This window comes from Dermochelys coriacea, chromosome 24, assembly GCF_009764565.3.
Source record: "Dermochelys coriacea isolate rDerCor1 chromosome 24, rDerCor1.pri.v4, whole genome shotgun sequence".
Taxonomy (NCBI): domain Eukaryota; kingdom Metazoa; phylum Chordata; order Testudines; family Dermochelyidae; genus Dermochelys; species Dermochelys coriacea.
The window spans coordinates 3,511,906-3,529,698 of record NC_050091.1 but is presented as its reverse complement, the minus strand read 5'-3'; the positions used below and the strand labels follow the sequence as shown (position 1 = coordinate 3,529,698).

General features: G+C 54.0%; 1 protein-coding gene across 11 annotated transcripts in view; it reads right to left on the bottom strand.

Moving 5' to 3' along the window:
• Positions 1-17,793, bottom strand: part of ARHGEF11 (Rho guanine nucleotide exchange factor 11) — an 81,801-nt gene that overhangs the window by 20,480 nt on the left and 43,528 nt on the right. For 10 of the 11 annotated variants that reach the window (XM_038382857.2, XM_038382862.2, XM_038382860.2 and 7 more), the window contains 17 exons: positions 16,340-16,438; positions 14,549-14,598; positions 14,383-14,440; positions 12,538-12,716; positions 12,275-12,346; positions 11,591-11,710; positions 10,983-11,037; positions 9,505-9,581; positions 8,143-8,280; positions 7,475-7,549; positions 6,589-6,690; positions 5,795-5,893; positions 5,118-5,160; positions 3,893-3,989; positions 3,629-3,751; positions 2,955-2,978; positions 1,026-1,170 (listed from right to left, as the gene is read on the bottom strand). In XM_038382857.2, coding sequence (XP_038238785.1) covers positions 1,026-1,170; positions 2,955-2,978; positions 3,629-3,751; positions 3,893-3,989; positions 5,118-5,160; positions 5,795-5,893; positions 6,589-6,690; positions 7,475-7,549; positions 8,143-8,280; positions 9,505-9,581; positions 10,983-11,037; positions 11,591-11,710; positions 12,275-12,346; positions 12,538-12,716; positions 14,383-14,440; positions 14,549-14,598; positions 16,340-16,438 — 1,556 coding nt within the window. The remainder of the gene's footprint in view (positions 1-1,025; positions 1,171-2,954; positions 2,979-3,628; positions 3,752-3,892; positions 3,990-5,117; positions 5,161-5,794; positions 5,894-6,588; positions 6,691-7,474; positions 7,550-8,142; positions 8,281-9,504; positions 9,582-10,982; positions 11,038-11,590; positions 11,711-12,274; positions 12,347-12,537; positions 12,717-14,382; positions 14,441-14,548; positions 14,599-16,339; positions 16,439-17,793) is intronic. The other variant, XM_043501852.1, reaches the window with a different exon arrangement.

Below are 17,793 nucleotides of genomic sequence, written 5' to 3'. Positions count from 1 at the left end.
TTCTGCTACGTCTACCAGGATGCTGCACCCTGCAGCTACTTCAAACTTCCCAGGACAGCATAGACAGAACTCTGATCCGCCTGCTCTGAAAGTCCAAGCCTCTATTACTGGAGCGAATGGAGAATCTCCATTCGTTGTTAGAAGTATAGAGCCTATGACACAGTGGTACAGTTCCGATTCAAACCAGGAGGGGTCAGCAGTATGTAAACAAACCAGCCAGTTTATTACAGTACAACACAAGTTACAATTCACTTTGTTTATACCGATGGGTACACATTCCTGCATGTCTAAATTCACCAGCAATACCTCACTCGGCCTTGTCTTCACCCTCCAGTTAGAGAGAGCAAGCAGCTGCCAGTCACATTTAGCTTGTGTGAGGCGCTTTTGTTAGTTCCCACACAAACAGAGGCAAGGCTCTGGCGTCAGCCTGACTTTGCACAAGGTCTGCTACACAAACCACCCCCCACTCCCATCCCAGAGTGAAACACCAGGCACCAGGATCAAACGGCGGGAGGGAGAGAGACCGTGGAAAAGGGGGTGGGAGAAGGAATATGGAGGTGAAGAGATACTGGGAGGCTGCTCCGGGCTGCAGAGGAGGTGGCTCTTGCACCAACAGATTGTGCAAAGGGACAGAGCGGAAGGTATGGCAAGAGGAGGCCAGGAGACACAAGGGGCCCGATTCTCCCCCACCCTGGGGCTCTGTGTGGTCGTGTACACCAGTTCAAAGTGCCGTCAAATCAGAAAAGGCCACGTTTTGTGCCCACCTTGCCCAGGTGCAAGCGACAGGGCATCCTGCCCAAGGGCTGTGGCTGGAAGGTAATTCTGAGCTGGCTCCTCAATGAACAGGGAGCCTCTGGAGTTCACATCCCCAGGGATGGGGACTAGATGCTCACACACATTTCTGCAGGGGACCTGGGGCTCGGGGAGGCCGTGGAGAAAAGAACTGCACTAGGCCAGGCATGAGGAGCTGACAGCACTGGGAAGAATCCGGTCAGAAAAGGGAATGTGGCCAATGCCCCACTCACCTTCTTGGCCTTGGGGAAAAAGGGCAGCCACTTGTCCTTGTCTGGGAAGCCCTGGGACTTCTCGCTGGTGCTGGCTGGCCGTGCCTCCCGCATCCGGATTCCTGTGTGGCTCATGTAGGTGCTGAGGGCAAAGGCCATGGGGGAGCTGGAAGAGAGGAAAACACAGACATGCTGCAGATCATCCAGGACACAACGCCAGCACCGGCGCATCCAGTGACTGGCCTCGTTTGGCCACCGCAGGGATAACTGGCTGGAAAAGAGATGGCGAGAGGTTCAAAGCCTCTGCAAGGCGTGGACAGGAGTATCCACCCGCAGCACTCCAGAGCGGTGCGGGGAGCCCTGGAATTCCCATTGTCCAATGCTACCAAAGCGCCGGGGCCTTCCCAAGGAGAGCGCCTGCAGCACTGTGAGGGCGGCTGGCGCTTAGCAGACGGACGTTAGAACCCCTGGGCCCTCACCTGGCAATCCTGGCTCACCTGGGCAATCCTTATTCCGACGAGCAGGTGCAATCAACAGGATGAGCCGGGGGGAAGTCGAGATTGCAGGGTCAGGCCCTGAGTGGTTTCACGTGCTTTACAAACATGGACTGATCCTCATGACAGCCCCTGCCTGCACTGTCCTTGTTTTATTGCTGGGGAAACTGAGGCACGGGGCAGGGCAATGACTTGCCCACTGTCACACCCCGTACCAGTGGCAGCCCAAAGGGAACTGTCTGTCCAGGCGCAAAGGACACAGACACCCCAAAGGGTGCCACAATGGTCTCACAGGACACTCAGCATCTTGCTGGTCAGCCCCCAAGTCTCCTTAGTCGGGGGGAAAGGGGCAAGTCAGGTTATAGCTTGACTCCTGCATGACTCGCCAACTCAGGAGAAAGGCTCTTTGCTGCCACGCAAGCACACTCAGGACAGCTAGATCGTGGAGGGTTCTCACTGCACCAAAGGCCCCTTCAGATGGGCAGCTAGAGCCGAAGCCTGTTGCCACGCTCCAGCTTCTCCTGCCGTAGCTCTGGGTGAGAGATCCAGACACCAGCAAACTGCTCTGAGCAGCAAGTGAAGAAGCCCTCCCGCCTCCTAGTCACTTCAGCTCACAGATTGGACAGACGGGCTTGCGGCTAAAGCACCGGCCCCCCAGTTCTATCCCTGGCTCTTCCAGGGACACCCTGCATGACCCTGAGCAAGTCCTTAGCCATGCCTCAGTTTCCCCATTTATAAACTGGGGGATAGTGGCACTGCCCTACCTTCTCCCTGCCCCAACCCAGGAGGGTTTCATTAAGGTTTGCAAAGCACCCCAAGATCCACCCTGTGTCCAGCACTGAAGGAGCTGGGCCTGGGGACCTTTTCTCCTGGAATTGCTTTCCAGGATATGGCGCTGCGGAATGGCTTTATTAACCAGAGAGCAGGTGCCCACCCAGCTCCAAGGCCAATTCACTTATGGGGCACAGAAGGACCCCAAGATGAAACCCTCACTGTCGGTGTGATATCAGCAATGTCTCCCTAGCTCTGCGGAGCTCCCTGGGGGCTGTTTTTCCACAGAGCGGGGACAGTGGGGGGCGACGCAGAGGAGGCCTCAGTGTGGATTTGGGGTGGGAAACCAGTTCTAGGGACAAGTTTCTTCTTCCTGTTGCGACGCCAATGGCCAGTCCATGCCTTCTGCGATAGCAGGGGGCCGTCCTGCGGGACACTAGGACCCAGACAGACGCTACCCAGCTGCTTCCACATGGGCCACTCATCCAGCCGACGACAAGTTTGTGCCGCCGTTGCCTTGGCGTTGGGAAGGGAAACGGTGATCTAGCAATGAGAGGACCCCCTCCCCAAGCAATTCCCTGCGTCCCCTCTCTCCGCTCTCCAGAACCCCACCCCCACAGCCACATCTGTATGGCACCATCACATCTGGATGCAAACGACTGCTGGGCGCCAAGCAGACACTCACCTCCTGTCCTCTTCGTATTTCGACCTAGAGCAGGGAAAGAGGGAAGGGGTGAGAGAAACCAGGCCACCTCCATACACCACCATTTAATCTGCCTGATCCGAGCCCAGGAGCACAAGGGACGATGTCTCAGATCTAGCCCTTCACGGCCACGACTCAAAGCAGCCGCATTAAAGGCACGGGGCCAGATCCTTTGGCGGTGTAAATCAGCAGAGCTCCTTTGACTGCAATGGGGATACAGCAATTTACACCTGAGAACCTCCCTACCCCCCACCACCATATAGGGTCAATACTGCTCCAACCAGCACTGGCAAGAGGGGACAGGACAGGGTGTAACAGAGCAAGCCCCTGCAGCCCCACGCCCGCTCCTTCCACCTGTCCCCACACACCAGGAGCCCATTCCTTCCACCCCCACCCCACTCACTCAGAGCCTGCTCCTTTCAGCTGTTCCCCCACCACTACAGAGTCCTAACTGGACTTCAATGGTAAAGCCATAGTGCCTGGAAGCTCGCAGGAGCGGCCCTGGGATCAATGCGCCAGGCGGAGCTGGGTTCCGCTCCCGCTCCCACAGTCGCACCCCGCTGCCGGAGCCGCTCCCGATCCCTGCTGGTGTCAGCGGGCCCAGATCCAGGCTCGGTCTGGATCACACGCCAGACGGGGACCCGCTTGGCACTCACAGTATGTCACCCAGCTGAGCAAGCTGCTTCTCAGCCACCTGGCGCTCCTTCTGGGGATCTCCGTCCAGATCCAGCAGGTCATTTTCTCCATACAGGCTTCCCAGCCCCATGGTCCGCTTCGTCCTGTGGACAGACAGAGGGCCAAAGGTCAGCTCCACGAGCCTCTGTGGGACAGGCAATCACCCCATCGAAGAGCTGCCCAAGACGAAGGTAGGCGAGATGCGTGGGCCTGGCCATGGAGCAGAGGCAGTGCGAGGGCCTTACCTGTAGTCCTGGATCTGCTCCTGGATCTCGGGCATCGCCGCGCCCTGAGCCTCGGAAAAGGCGCTTCGGACGTCCTCCCCGTTCCGCAGTCGAGACTCTGGAGCCGCGGACGGGAGACAAGAGGAAAGCGCGCTCGTTACCAGCCGCGCTCGGCGGGGGGTGCACGGATGGCCCGGGGCACCCGCAGCATCAGGCGCTAACTTGATGTGTTCCAGCCGAGGATCTCGCCAGGCCTGCCAGTCAGGCAGCTGATTTCAGGGGTGCATGCCCCAGCAGCAACAGCAGGTGCTCAGCACCCCCACTAGCAGCCTCCAAGTTAAGGCCTCGTCTACCCTGGGACTCTCCCACCTGGATTCCTACCTGCAGGGGAGCTGCACCATTGCAAACCCGAATGCTCCCAGGGCAGCCCCTTTGTACCCCTCGATTAGCAACAGCACAGCTGACCAGGGTTCCAAGCAGGAGAAAGCCACCCTGGTGCAAAAAGCAACTCTGTCTGTTTGCATTGGGGCAGCTACACCTGGGTGCTGGAGTTGGGGGAAAATCCAGGCCTGAGCCACCCAACCCTGCCTGCAAGACAGGTATGGTAAGACAGACAGGCAGCATAGCCCGGTGGAAAGGGACTTGGGTACCCTGGCTTCTCTTGCCAGCTCTGCCATTGGCCTGCTAGGTCACCTTGGGCAAGTCACTGCCTGGCTCTGTGCCTCAGTTTCCCCTCCCGCCCTCTATCTAGTTCAAATTTAAGCTCTTCAGGCAGGGACTCTCTCCCTTTGGTCATGCACAGTGGGGCCCCGATCTCAGCTGGGGCCATTAGGTACAGCCATAAGTCTAATTAATAGTAATGTCCTCAGCCTTGGTTTACAGATGCTGTAACTGAGGCTCATACAAGGGAAGCGACTTCCCCAAGTGAGCCAGGAAAAGAACCCAGGAGTCCTGACTCCAACTCGAACCACATGACGATGTTTCCTCCCTAACACACTGCAATATGAAGGGGGGAGCAAGGTCTCTTCCACGCAGACAGTCCTTCCCCGGGGAAGTTCAGAGCATGTAAAGAGTTCTCCACTCTAATAAAAAGGAATCTTTGATTTAAAGCAACCACTAGTGGGACCAGCAACAGCCAGTGGTCCCTGATGCTGAGATCTAGTCTTGCTGCAGACACTGTACTGCTTCGGCGACTACCCCTAACAGCATCGGCATTGCCTCAGAGTTCACACACACACGCACTTACCTATTTCAGCTAGTAACTGCTCAGACACCTTTATTCTCAGAGGCTAGGAGGGAAAAAAAATGCAATTACCTGTCCAGTAATTATTATTATAGGTGTGCCAGGTTGGAGGACAAACACTGGGGGAGTGCTAATAAAGCCTGCATGCGCTTTGCTCAGCAGCTTCTGTATTTAAAAGACAAGAGCTCAGAATTTCACACCAACTGAAACACCGGATTAAATCTTCACCTCTTGGCACGCAACTAACGAGTCCCTATCAAGCAGTATATTTGCTACCACCATGCCTATTAAGCAACAAGGGGAAAAAATCGCTTCTCTCAGAAAAGGCAACAGCTAAAACCACCCATCCCAATTAAAGCAGGCTGCCGGGCCTTGTCTATATTGGCTTTTCCTCCTGCAGCATAGCTACACGGGTGGCAAACATCGGCGCAGACACTGTTTACAACAATGCAACACAGTTTTCACCAGCGTAATGCAAAGCACATCTTCTCTGGAGTTTGCCTCAGTGCAGCTATGCTGGTGGCAAAAAACCCAGGGGGCACAAGGCCTTGGTTAAAAGTTTTCCACACTGGGAGGCTGAATACATGGAAAGTTAGATCACGAAGCCACACTTTAACGGTCTTCTCCTGTGGGAGGAAAGCCCCATACTCGCTGGCAATACAGCCAAGTTCCCCACTCACTGCGGTCTTCTCCAAGAAAATGTTCCAGATCTCCTTCCCCAACGCCCGGGAATCCTTGGAGTTCATTTGCTGGCAAACTTCTGCGCACAAATAGAAGAGCTGGAAGGATGTGGGAGAGAGAAGAAAAAGAACCAGAGATGAAGAAGGAAGGAGAAACACTTAATAAAGCAGCAGCGAATCCCACCAACAAACAGGACAGACCGTAGGAGACCTCTACAAGGGTAGATTGTGCCCTGTGCTGGGGGAGAAATCGGAGTCCTGGGACGGCATTTCCACCTCTCACGCCTGCATAAGTCCATTGACTTCAACGGTACACACCAGCATGACAGCAGGGGTCGGACCCTGCACTGCCTTAGCCCCACCAGTGTATGTATGCATAGGGCCTTTGGGGTTCCTGGGCAGGACTAAGCACAAGTAGCTACAGTCAGGACTTTTTGGGCAGTCAGCAAACAACACGGACCCCAGAAAATGGAGCGGGCGTGATAAGAAATGCAGCGCCCTACGTGGGAGTGCTGCCCTCTTGGATCCAGGGAAGAGGGAATGGATAGGACCTGGTCTGAAGCCGGTTGCCATCAGTGCGTGATTTCAGTGGGCTTTGGATATGGGTTAGACAGAGGGTGGGAAATGCCCTAAATCCCCCCCCACTCCACTATATCCACACTCCCGAGATCAAGTCAGTAGCCACCCCCAGTGCTGCAGGATGCTTCTGCTCCTGCGGCGAAGCCAGGGTCTCTGCACCCCCACCCCACAGACAGGCAGTTGCAGTAGCTGATGAGGGCGTGTCTCACTCTTACCAGGGGGCTTGGATCTGCCTGGGAGAAGATGTAGCGCAGGAAGACGCCCAGGTGAGCCGGTCGGGATTTGAGCTTCCCCAGGTCCTGGAAGAGGGTGTCACACTGCGGGGGGAGGGCAGGGAAACAAGCCATTCAAGCTGGGAAGAGCAAAGGGCAAGGAACGGGTTCCCCCTTCTGCTAAGGCCTGGGTGAAACTGGCGTTTGCCTCCTTCCAGCCACTGGGGTCGCTGCAGCAGCTACACCCCAGGGCAGGCAGTGGAGCGGCTATTAGCCAGCACAGCCAATCCAGCCCCGGAGTCGGACTCCACCCTCGCGGCTCTGCCTGTTTGCACCAGTGCAGCTACCCTGCACTGGGGCAAACCCTCAGACTAGGCAAGGCCTAAGAAGCCAGACCCGGCCAGCAGAACAAGGGTTCCCTGAACGCTGCCTTCTACCCACCGGCCCTTGTCATCAGCTCCACAAGACGTGCGCAAAGTGAATACGACACAGCATGGAGTGGGGCAAAGGTTTGGTGGGCGCAGAGGCTGGGAAGCACCCTAGCAAACAATGCGCTTGGCCCCGAGCACATGCCAATATCATCTTTGCACCATCCCAGCTCCGGAGAGGACGTCGGTAGCCGCGCTGCCCTACCCAGGGCTTCCGGCAGCTGGAGCGTGCTCCTGCTGGTAAAGCCAGGAGGTAAGATCTGGGGACACACTCAACTGCACTCCCACTGAGAGCTCCCACTCCCAGCCCCTCCTGCTCTGACCACTTACCCCACTCCCCTCCTAGAGCTGGGGACAGATCCCAGGAGTCGCAACCCCTACTCCCCAGCACAGCTGCCGCGGTTGCTGGTGACACCAACAGGGTAAACACAGAGACGGAGGGATGCCTTGGGAGCTGTTACCTCGTTGTTGAAATACCCCGGATCGTAATCTTCCTCTGGCCCGATGATGAGAGGCCTCAGCGTCCGGTCCAAACCCTGAGGAGACAGGGCAGGGCTGGGACAGTGCCACCCCAAGAGCAGCCACAGCTAACAGCCCCGGTTCGGCCTTCAGTAACTCTAGGCTCCCCCTTCAATGTGGGGCTTCACTGGGGCCCCCTTCGCTCTCAGCCACTACGTGGCTGGCACCTCATGACACGAGCAGTCAGGACCTCAGTTTGTCTCTCATCCCACAGACATGGCCAGCTGTAGCACTCTGGGGTCAGCACTGACCCCAGCAGAGAGCGCCCCCACGGAGCACCGCACCCCACTCCCTGCAGCACACTGTCTCATGGGGTCAGCACTGACCCCAGGGGGAGAGCGCCCCCACGGAGCCCCGCACCCCGCTCCCTGCAGCACACTGTGTCATGGGGTCAGCACTGACCCCAGGGGGAGAGCACCCCCCATTAAGTTACTCACCCCACTCCCTGCAGCAGTTTGGGTGCTGATCAGACCCACCCCGATGAGATCACAGCCCAAGGCAGAACCGGCTACAGCCTGTCGCTGTCAATCAGACTCAACTCCACAGAGCTGGACAAGGGAGTGGGCCCGGGCCTAGCCCCTCCGTCCGTGGCAGCTCCCCCCAGCCTCACCTGCTCCGCGACGGGCAGAAAGGGCGTGTCCGAGCCTTGGCGGCGATGGTGCTGGAACATCTTGGAGGTGATGACCGGGGAGGTGCGCGGGCTGTCGAGGCCGGGGTCGGAGAGAACGGAGTTCCGATTCAGAGAGATCTGCTCAGGACAGCAATCATCTTACGACATTAGCAACCGAGAAGGGGGCAGCCGGGGAAACCCCCAGGGACAAAAGCAGCGCCAGGCCAGCTCAGGCTGAGAGCACCAGACTTTGATGATTCACACGCTTCCCAGGTCCAAGGGACCAGTGGCCACATCAAAGACCAAGGCCAACATCTAAACCGATCCAACAGCGTGCCCAAATGCGGGGGAGGGTTGAACCAAATTAACAAATCAATTTCTAAACCAGTTTAATTAGATCGGTGTGCACACCTGACACCCGTTCCCAGGCTCAACTTCCAGCCTTCCCCCACGCTGCCCCCTGACGACCCCACTCTTCTCAGTAGTAATCTGCAGACACCTCCCTCCGCTTCGTCTGGCTGGTCTTATTGACACTGCAAATTCCTGGGACCAGATTGGGTACTCTTACCCATGCTCTGGGAAGCACCACGTCAATCTGTGGCTCTATATAAAGTCCCAGACCAAAAAAGACTAAGGGGGGAAATTTCCTACTTAGGACAAGATTCTTAAAGGCGTTTCGACACTTATGGGGATTTTCAAAAGCGTCTAAGCCTGCAACACCCACTGAGAGTCCCTCTGCACCTAAATAGCTTTAAAACTCTGGCCCTGGGACATTCTGGACAGCGGTACCCTCTGTATTGAGGGAGGAGAAGGCTGAGAGGATGGATCAATAACTGAACGGGAAGTTATTTTCCACTGAATGCATCCGATGAAGTGAGCTGTAGCTCACGAAAGCTTATGCTCACATAAATTTGTTAGTCTCTTAGGTGCCACAAGTACTGCTTTTCTTTGAACGGGAAGAGACTTCACAGGGATGTTGCAATGATCCTAAACCCTGCCCTTAGAAACCCCAAGACATTAGACTGACGGCTGTATTTACAAGATATCCAACATGCTAAGGTACGAAACACAGAGTTAAGGCACCCAAGCAACCTTCACTCTGCCTGCAGGGACCCCACCCGCAATAACACCAGGATCTTGATTTGGGGTCTGGGATTCCCAGAGTCGATTAGACTGATTTTAAATGATGTCTGATTTTTCCAACCCCCTGCACTTAGCGAGTGCTGGAGGTTTGGGGGACAGAAGCTACTTTTCTAACAAAGCACAGAGGTCAACTCTCTGCTCTACATGCAAAGTAGACCTGGCCCTTAGCCTGGGAGCCATGAACAGCACCTCCCTGATGCCCTTCTGTGCAGCCCTCACCTCGCTCACCGAAGGGAACCGCTCGGTGCCCGAATCCAAACCGCTGTCGCCGTCCTGAGAGTCCAGAGAGAGGCGGCCTGGGAATGGAGGAGACGTGCAGATGGAGGCCAAATAAAACCCCACAAGAGGACCAATGGCAAAGGAGACACCAAGCGATGGGAGAGGGGGCAGAGCAGCCCTCAGTCTAGACCTGTGGACCCACCTCCCCACATTCCCTTTGCCATCTCCTCTCCTCTGATGACAGGAGGGGTAGATCTGCGGGCTGGCTGAGACCACGCAAGAGAATCAGACTGAGAATGCGTAAGGCGGGTTCATGCAACCTCAATTTTGGCCTCGGATGAGGGAACAGAAGCTCTGGTTTTACCGGGGGCTACAGCTCGTTAGAATCCCAGGAAAGGGGCAAGGGGCAAAGGAAACCAGAAAGCCTACAGGCTTCAAGACCAGAGCTCTGCTGGGCACAAGATGGGAAAGCAACGCTGGACAGCAAAGGAGGAGAATGAGGGGGAGCCGCACGGGATGTGTAGAGTGTGAAAAGGCAAAGAGCAGCAGACTAGAGCGAGGCAGGAGATGGTTTTTCTATCCCACAAAAATTTGCAATTAAAAAAAAAATTTCCCATTCCCAATCGGGCCCAAAAGTTGAAATCTCTAACATTTCTGCAAAACAAAAATAAAATAAAATTCAGCTCAGGTCAGTCGACACCTTTTCTTCCAATAATTCTGAAACGTCTCATTTCGATTTCAACCTTTTAAAAAAATTATTTCACGACAAATTAACTGAAATTTCAAAACAAAACGTTGTTTCGAAGTAGAAAATGGAACCTTTCGTTTTTAATGCCATCCCCCCACCCCCCAAAAACAGGAAATTGGTTGAAACCAACCCTTTCCCACAAACTGTTACGGTTTCAACAAATTTACATTTTCCGGTGAAAACACGTTTTGTCGAAAACTTCCCACCCAGCTCTCCAATGGACACTAGCGGAGGGATAACCCTGGGGTGGAGGAGAACAGAGATATGTGCAGTGTTATCTACACCGAGCCAGGTGGCCGTCACAGGGATGCTGGCTGCAAACACTCGCGTCTCTTTACAACATATCCCATACAGCAATGCGGTTGGGCAGAACTAAAGTGGCCCTGCACCGGTGCATTCTGGGAGTCCGGGAGTCCCTATCCTGTAGCATGCAGCAGAACAAAGACTTCTGGATAATTTTCCAATGCGAGGAACTCCTGAATGGGGACAGTTACAATGTTCGTAGCTTCCCATCTGCACCAGAGAGACGTTATCACAGCCGAGCCAAAGCCCTCATTGCACCCAGTGCAAGCAAAGCTTGTCAAATGCCTGGGACGGCTACAGCGTCTGGAGACAAGGAGCTGCACAGGCACTGCAAGCTGAAGTCGCCCAGACCAACTATCCGTTGCGAGGGCGGACGGATGGTAGCAGCGGTTGTGCACAGCTGCATGTGAGCAACAGCACAACTCACCTTCTGTCCCCTGGAGACTGGCTGAGCCGGTGTTGCAGCATGGCCGCCCCAAATCCTGCAATTGAAGGATACACAGGGGTCAGTGTAGTTAGCCCTGCTTTACAGGTGGGGAAACTGAGGCACGGAAAGGGACAAGAGCCTGATCTATAACGGGAGCGAACCAGCTGCCTTTGATTTCAAGAGGGGTTCTCAGCACCTCTGGGGCTATGAAGCTGTCACATAGAGTCTGTGGCAGAGCTGGGAAGGGTACCCCAGAATAGGTCACACGGGGGGGTACAGGGGTGTTCAACCAGTTCCTGCACACACAGGGCCTAATGTCCTCACTAGCCCTGCTGAACTGGTTTCAAGCCTTCACCTAACCCATTTCACCCTCAATGCCCTCTAGGTACCTACCCCCACAGTTCATGGCTCAGCCCCCAGAGGCAGTGCATTCTGGGAGATTTCACACTGCAGGAGGGCATGCCTCAGCTTGTCCATCTCCACAACGGGACTAAACCCAGTTCAGGCTTCCCCTGGCACCAACTTCTGAGGAGGGTGGAGTGTCAGGGAGGAGAGGGGGGGAGTCACATGACATTTAGAACCAGGAAGTAAGGATTCTTCTTGCATACCACCGAGCTGCTCGTTTCCTGTCGGATCTTGAGCTGCAACTGGCTGACCCTTCTGCGCGCCCCCTCGATCTGTTCCTCCAGCGTAGTGGCGGGATTCCGGCTGTACACCTCGCAGAACCGCTGAGCGGGGAGACAAGAAGGGGAATGAGGTTACAGCCAGCCACGCTGAGGGGAACAGGCACGGGTTGCAGAGCACAGAGTGGGGGCTACAAAACAAAATAAGGCGGGGGAGGGATGGATGGCTCTGATCAATACCCTGGTGTAGCTTCGGTGTGACCGCACCTGCTGCTACAGGGCCTCAGCTGGTGGCCAGGGGGATGAGGAAGGAAATACACCTCTCGTCCCGCAAAGATTGTACAATCGGCCTCATGCTTTACTGTGGGGCGGGGAAAGTTCCTCTTCCTTGGAAACACCAGTCATGCCATGGACAGAGGCAGGAGCCTGGATTACACGGAGGTCTGAGCCGCATGGCAGGAAGGAGAACCATGAGATTAGTTGGAACAATTGTCTTCTCTGCTACAGGCAAGATACCAGAGGAGACGGCCCACTGGTCTGATCCGACATGAAAGATTGGACTAGAAGGAGCAATAGTCTGCTCCAGGATAAGCAAAGAGCATACTAGACAGGGCAAAGGTCTGCTCCAGTGTGGCTCCCCATAGGAAGGAGACAGCCGACGCACCCTACCTGTAACTCTGCCTCCTCCTGTCTCAGCATGTTGCGGAGGATCTGAGTCGCATGCTTTTGAACTTCTGGGTCCTGCGATTTGGAACAGACATGGGCAGAGTGAGGGGACGGACAGAGCTTTGCTTTCATCTCCCCATCTTTCCCCCCCGCCCCGTCAAGGGGAGCAGAGCTGGAGAGATGCAGCAGGCTGACGACCCCGCTTTCCCATCCCCGTGGGAGATCCAGGACAAATCACCCATGGGAGCGCCGCGCCGCCCGGTTACCTGCAACGGTTTGGGCCCTGTGATACGCTGTGGTGGAGGCAGCGGTGGCGGGGAAGGCGGCGGGGGGCACAGGGGCGCAATCCCAGGTGCCCCCGGTACGCTCACGTCTTGCTGAGGACTGGAGAGCACCACTGAGGGAGGAGGAGACCCCAGGAGGGTCAGCGCAACGTAGGCACCGGCTGGAGAAGAAAAGGAGCACAGGTGGAGAGAGAGACCCACTTTATAACTAGCCAGTGGATGAGGATTTAAAACTTAGGAACCTTTGTAAAGCGTACCCAGCAGACACCAAGGCACATACTAATCCCTAGTTTTTATCTCGTACTCTTCATCCATATACCTCAAAGAGCTGTACAAAGGAGGTCAGTATCATTATCACCATTTCACACATGAGGAAACTGAGGTACAGAGCCCAAGGCTGTCCAGGTGTACAGGCCCCCATCAGCAAGGTGGTGTGAAGACTCAGGGTCCTGGTTTGAGTCCTCACCAAGCCCAGAGAGTACCAGGATCTAAAACACCTTCCACCTCCTCCAGCTTGCTAGGAATCTCCTCCCACCCTCCCAGGCAAGGAGCCAGCCCCAGTGGCCCATGCATCCATCACCTCCAGGGTGGAGTACTGTTATCTGTATCTGAAGACAATGGTCAGGCTCCAGCTGGTGCAGAATGCAGCTGCCCACCTTCCCCCAGGCTTAGGCCACCGTGAACACATCAGACCCAAGACCCAATCCCTCCACTGGCTCTCAGTCGGCTCCCGATGCCAGTTTAAGGCTTCGGTCCTAATTGTCAGAAGCAACTGGTCAAGCCCCAGCGACGTTAGAAGACTGAACTTCAATCTGTGATCCATGGCGACAACAGTGCTCCCCTGAGACGATGCAGATCACAAAACGCAAGACAATGGGCACGAGACCAAGGGTCAAAGCATTCCCCGGGGAGGAGACTTTGCTATGAAATGGATGTCCAGAGGAGATGGGGCAAATCCAGAGTCGGACCGCCTTTAGGGGACACCGAAAAACCTTCCTCTTCACCATAGCGAGGATGACACCACCATGCCCCCCCGCCCCGTACCTACAAACCCTGAAACAAACCAGCCAACACAACCAAAACCCCACCCTAGGCAAAGTGTTTACCTCTCCACAGGAGAAGAGCTAGACACCCCATGAAGTCCACTGGAGACTTCACTACTGGCTATTTGCCCAGACACTATGGTGATGGGCAGCCATATAAAACCCTGATGCAGATAGATGGATAAATAGAGAGCATTGTAACGCAGGGTGGGGATGATCAAATCAGCAAGGGAAGGGTTAAGCTGTTCTTGGAAGTCCCTTTAGGAAAGGGATGGGAAGTGACGTTCTCCAGAACAGCTCCTCCTGCAACAACCATAACGGGAAGCCACAGAGATCTGGCTGCGCCGGCTGGGCACAACCGCTCTATTGACTGTTCCAGCTTGCAAATGACTCCCCTTCCCAACGCGGTCGGTCAATGAGGCTCGCCAAGCAGCACATTTTACATCAACCACTTTTTAAACATGGGATTGTTGGTGTTTTCGACCCAGGGGACCAGACGCCCCAGTTTGTGCATGGAGCAGGCACAGCGGTGACAGCAAGCTTTCCCACACCAGAGTGCCTCAGCCCCATCCTGGAGAATCCCCCTGCCTCTCCGGGGGAGAAGAGAGCTCAGTGTGCCTGGCTCATTTGGTCTCTGCCCTCTCCGCTCTGCTCTTAGTCTCAGGGCCCCCTAACCCTTTCCACAATACGCCATCCCAAAACTCTCTGCCACTAGAGACCGGGGCTGGCCTATAACCAGCAACCTAGCGGTAAAAGGCCCCATTCACCCCTTCTACCTACTCACATTTGATGAGCTTCACCACTTCAAGATGGGAGCTGTTTGTCACCATTGTGCCATTCACCTGCAAGAGGAGACAGACAGCCTCAGACACTCAGCCCTAGCGCTGGCCCATAGAGCGAAGCACTAGGGAACACCCCCGGGAAGCCTCGGCTCGGGGTTTGCTGCTCACCTTGACGATCCGGTCACCCTCTTGCACCCCGGCCTTCATGGCCGCTCCTCCTGTAATGCAATAGGCAGAGGAAGGGAGTTACAGTAAATAACAATGTGCAGCCCCAGCAACATGAAAACATCCACGGCGCTCGCACCATAAGGCACCAGGGGATTTGACAATCACTGCAACAGCATAAGTATATGTTAGGGTCCAAAATCTAGGTTTTCCCTCCTCCTATGTGGAGCTCTGTTTTATTCTATTCCATGTAGGTTCTTATATCGACCTCATCACTAATATCCAAGTGCCTTCCAGTAGTGCATTAAGCAACGTGACTACCATCTGCCATGTGTTTGTTCTGCTTTAGGGCTTCTGTCTAGGCAAGGGGGTCTGTCCACACAAATCCAATTGCAGGATTGGGGCCTAAGCATCGGTAAAAGTAGCTTTATTATTTAAGCTCTTCCCCTGCCAATCCTTCTTTAATACAACTGTTAAAAGTTTAAATACACTGAAAAATGTGTATATAAATCTCCCCACTGTATTTTCCACCAAATGCATCCGATGAAGTGAGCTGTAGCCAACGAAAGCTTATGCTCAAATAAATTTGTTAGTCTCTAAGGTGCCACAAGTACTCCTTTTCTTTTTGTGAATACAGACTAACACGGCTGCTACTCTGAAACCTGAAAAATTCTCTGTTGCTAAAGCGAAGAGGAAATGTTTCCATGAGGTTCAATTCCAAACGGCGAGACTAGCAAATAAAGAAAAGGCAAAGAAGGAAAGTAAATTAAAGATTCTTTCAGCTTTAATGATCTCTCATTAAAGGCAACGCAAGTTAGAACGGAGGGGCATGTCTCCCTGCAGCACTGCACCCAGGATGGTCTTTTACCCCAGCACAAAGCGGGCGTGACTGCCCGGGACAGGGCACTAGAGAATCCGACTCACTTTGCACTAGTGTAAGTGACTGCACAAGGAACAGGGCAGTGGGGAATCAGGCACATTGGCTGTCCTTTATTAAAATATTTGGGATTTGTCATAGGATTCATGCAAATGGAATCTATGCCCATCCACAGTCCTGTTGAAGTCACTGGGGTCAATGCAGATCCCATTGCAGGATAAGGGGTTTGATTTTTATCTGTATCCCTTTAAATCTGTAGGACTTTTCCTCCTTTATCTATCTGAATTTTTCCTGGCCTGAGTGTTAGTCTTTTTTTTAGGGGAGGGGGGAGGCGTCAGTTTGTAATAAGAGCAGCTTGCTGTCTATTGAAATCATTGCTTCAAGCCCTACCTCCCCTCAGAACCATCAGACAGCAAAAAGCTAAAGCACCTCCACACCACAAAGCCCAGAGTGAAAGTTGCTGAATGTGTGTTTGCTGAGGGCTACAAGGGGAATTCCCTGCGCCCATAGTCAGCAACCAGCTGCGATTATGTAACAACCGGTAGAGCACGGTGGTTAACCTGGCACTGCCCGGAAAGCAGAGATGGCACAGCATGGGAACTTGGCTGTTGCTCTCGGGAGCCGCTTTTGGGTTAATTCCCACCTCTGGGTGCCCAAGCTGGTCAGAATCAAGACTCCCATCTAGGCACATACATACCCCAATCCCCCTACCACCATCCCAACCATGCCCTCACACAGCTTAACTCCTCTTCATCCTCCAGAACTGCTCTCTCTCTTGATCCAACAGGCTTTGCAAAGAAGGATCCCCCTTTTTTCTGGGGCCAGAGAGGAGCTGGGGGCCAAGTGAACTAGGGGAGTCCCATTCATACACAAATATCCGCGGGCCCCCAAGACAGGGGCACAGGGTAGCTGCTCACCTGGCCGGACAGACTGCACCAGGACGATCCGGTCCCCGCTGACAGTGAAGCCAAAGCCATGCTGATCCTGCTGGATGATGACACAGCGTTGGACCAAACCTTCAGCGGGGCGGGGGGGAAAAAAACAAATGAGGCATGAGAGGCTGGAGTTTAAATCCAGGCTCTAGGCTAGTTGTGGCTCCAAATTCCAGATTGCCCATAGCTACTGTTTGTTCCCTGAGGCCAGGGGAAGACTAAGGCCCAGAAAACAGAATGCAAACAAACAAAACCCCACACCCCTGAAATTAAATTATTTGTTAACAAAATCCCATGACTTTTAATGTCAAACTCATGATTTGGGCGGGGCTTGAGAACAGATTTTTGAACGCAATGCTGGAAATCACAAGCAGAGATGTTCCTACCACACAGAGAACCCAGGAGAGGGGAGCAGGATGGGTAATAAAGCAAAGCACTATGCACCAGGACTCCTGGGTTCTAGATTTCAGCGGCTCCATTCCCTTTTAAGGCTGCAGTGTCCCCGGGGATGTTTGTTCAAATCCCATACCCTGGTACCAGCTGCTTTCAGTCCCTAGATACCATGCTGGCTGCTGCTATATACAACACCTGGATAGATAGCCTAGACAGGACCTAGTGGATCTTTTCTATCTCTAGCTTCTATGGTTCCTTTCCACCACCCTGAAAGCCAGAGATGCAATTATACTCATTGTCACTGTTAGGAATGCAGATGTTATTAGTGACCATCAAGTGACACAGCTTCTGTTGTTCATTGCAGTGCATGTAATGCTGACATCATTCTTGAGTGTCTGAGGTCTGGTTCAGAAACATGAACAGAGCCTGAGTCTCCTTTCCATCATGTTTTCACCTGCGCCATGCGAGTGTACAAAAGACTCCAGATTCTCCACTCACATTACACCAGTGACCGTGTTAGACACTCACTTTGCACAGGTATAAATGACAACATGAGGTCGGGGCAGGGGAAAAATCAGGCCCGATTTTGCACAAATGCAACTAATGACACAAAGGTGTGGGGAGGGAGTAAGAAATTGGACCCAATTTTGCACAAGTGACAGAGATGCCACAAAGTCAGGGGCATGTGTGTGTGCGCGTGGGCGTGTGTGCAAATAAAATCATCATCTGTACTCACAGTGTGGGCAGAAGAAGGAAGTAACTTACAAACATGCAGTCTCAAAGTGGCAAACACACCAACGTGAGGCATGTGAATAAACTCACTTTCTGCGGTTCTACGGGCTCCATCCCACACCCACGGGGTTCAACATGGAAGCAATATTGGACCCTATTTACCTAATCTCATAGGGCAGATAAATACTGTTGTAACTGAGCCCACAAACAGGAATTTCTGTCTGCCATATTCATCATCCCCCCACGGCCACAGCTGTGAGACTGTCTGGGCCCCTATTCTCATTCTCGCTTTTAGTGCTCTGGCAGCGTAAAGG